The 1,960-nt window shown below is 30.7% G+C and overlaps 1 protein-coding gene across 4 annotated transcripts in view; it reads right to left on the bottom strand.

Annotated features, from left to right (window-relative positions):
• The window catches only part of LOC106468708, a 111,815-nt gene that overhangs the window by 72,642 nt on the left and 37,213 nt on the right, over nucleotides 1–1,960 (bottom strand). For all 4 annotated transcript variants that reach the window (XM_013929150.2, XM_022397071.1, XM_022397072.1 and 1 more), the window contains 2 exons: nucleotides 1,415–1,546; nucleotides 125–246 (listed from right to left, as the gene is read on the bottom strand). In XM_013929150.2, the coding sequence (XP_013784604.1) occupies nucleotides 125–246; nucleotides 1,415–1,546 (254 nt within the window). The remainder of the gene's footprint in view (nucleotides 1–124; nucleotides 247–1,414; nucleotides 1,547–1,960) is intronic.

Genomic DNA, 1,960 nt, shown 5'->3' with positions numbered 1-1,960 from the left:
TTCATTTAATAAATGTTTTGTTTTAATATATAAGTTGTTTGGATTTTTTCTAAAAAAAGCAACATTAATTTCTTGATGACCTAATATATTCTAAGCCCAGTGGATTATTAAAAGTAATACTTACCTAAACCCATGTTGTGTTAGTGAAGGTGTGGAAATGTCAAAGTTGAAGATTACTAATGCATATGGACATATGTGTCTTGGAATACTTTCAAGTTGATCTTCGTTGTATTCATATAGATAATACTGTAGGAGTAACAACAACAGACAATAATTCATTCTTTGTATACATGTTTCACTATAGGTTAAAAAGAAGGAAATAAATCTTAGCATTCAATTAACAAGAGGATTTATAGTTCATTAAGTCTTTTTCCTGCCAATGTTCCCATATGGGAACATGATGTATTTTGGCTACTAGGCACTTTTACATTTTAATATTAGTTATTGATATTATTTTAGTAATGTTTCATAGCCTAAGTTTTTATCAAAATTGCTTAATTTTTGTGAAAGTTATGATTCTACAAAAATGTCAAAAAGTTGGCTCAACAACTGACATCTCTGATATAATTTAATTGGTTTGAATTTTACACAAAGCTACTCAAGGGCTATCTTCACTAGTCATCCCTAATTTAGCACTGATAGACTAGAGGAAAGGCGGCTATTCAACATCACCCACTGCCAATACTATGGCTATTATTTTACTAATGATTAGTGGGATTGACCATCACATTATAACACACCTCCCAGCTGAAAAAGCGAACATGTTTGATGACAGGAATTCAGATTGTGAATGAAGCACCTTAACCAGACCATGCCAGGCCCAAATATAATTTAAAGCAAAGTACATTTAAAGGATTTTATGTGTTAATTATAAAAAAAGCATTTAGTGCACTTTCTACTAATGTACATAACACTTATAGCAAGCTAGCTTTAGGTGGGAAACAAACCGTAGTAAACTTTAATGTTTCTGCATGGGAACATATTGACAGCTTTGATCCTATTGATCAGATGGGCATAGAAACTTACATAAATGATATATTGAGAAAAATATCAAAAATATGTGAAATAACCATGGCTGCTCAAAAACCTATAAAGTGTAGAAAAAAGTTAAGTTTCTGTTGAAAATTACTTCTTTATCAATTAATGACATGAATGTGCTTTTGTGAGAAATGTATAAATATTTTATGTTTTACTGAACATTTTTTATGTTTTTAAGTTTCAATGCTTTCAATTATGATGAAACTTTAATTTTTCTTATTAGTAATGTACACCCGTCTATAGGTATGCATATACACACTGATTATAAAAACTAATTATCATTCTTTTTACAAAAATATTTTACTTCTTATCCATAGTAATCTTGTGTTTATTATCACAATTATCAAAGTTTTTGACAACAAATATTTTAATGTACCTGAGTGTAGAAATATGCAGTTTTCAACCCACATGAAGGAAAGTCTACTTTTAAAGCAGACATGTGGCATTCACAGTTTGGTGTAGGTTCTAACATACAGTTAGGCTGGGGATGGATCAACTTGGACTTTCCCTGCATCAGAAGAAAGTTGAAAAAATCACATTTTCACTTAAAGTAGTTTAAAAAGTATAAAGCTTGAAAAGTTTATATAGAAACACACAGGATACAAAACTAGACTTAAAAAAAAAGTTACAAAGTTTCAAAAAGTCAATTATTATTATTGGAACCCTGCTGATATACAAAATTTAACAGAAGTGGTTATTCACAATATTATAAGGTCTACCTTGCTATTCCAGATGATGTCAATTTTGTGTTCAATGAGAATTCAATAAGAAAACCATGTGCTAAAGTTAGGTGTATTCGAGATAGTAACAAAAATAGATATCTTTATCCCTGTCAAGGCGCCTAACAATGCACTTACAAAATGGAGCCATCAAAGAACACTGCGCCCGCATCCACAACCCAAAACTCACACGTCAGGACCTA

Source organism: Limulus polyphemus, unplaced genomic scaffold (assembly GCF_000517525.1).
Source record: "Limulus polyphemus unplaced genomic scaffold, Limulus_polyphemus-2.1.2 Scaffold3125, whole genome shotgun sequence".
Taxonomy (NCBI): Eukaryota; Metazoa; Arthropoda; class Merostomata; order Xiphosura; family Limulidae; genus Limulus; species Limulus polyphemus.
The sequence above is the reverse complement of the archived record's forward strand: the minus strand, read 5'-3'. Positions and strand labels throughout refer to the sequence as shown.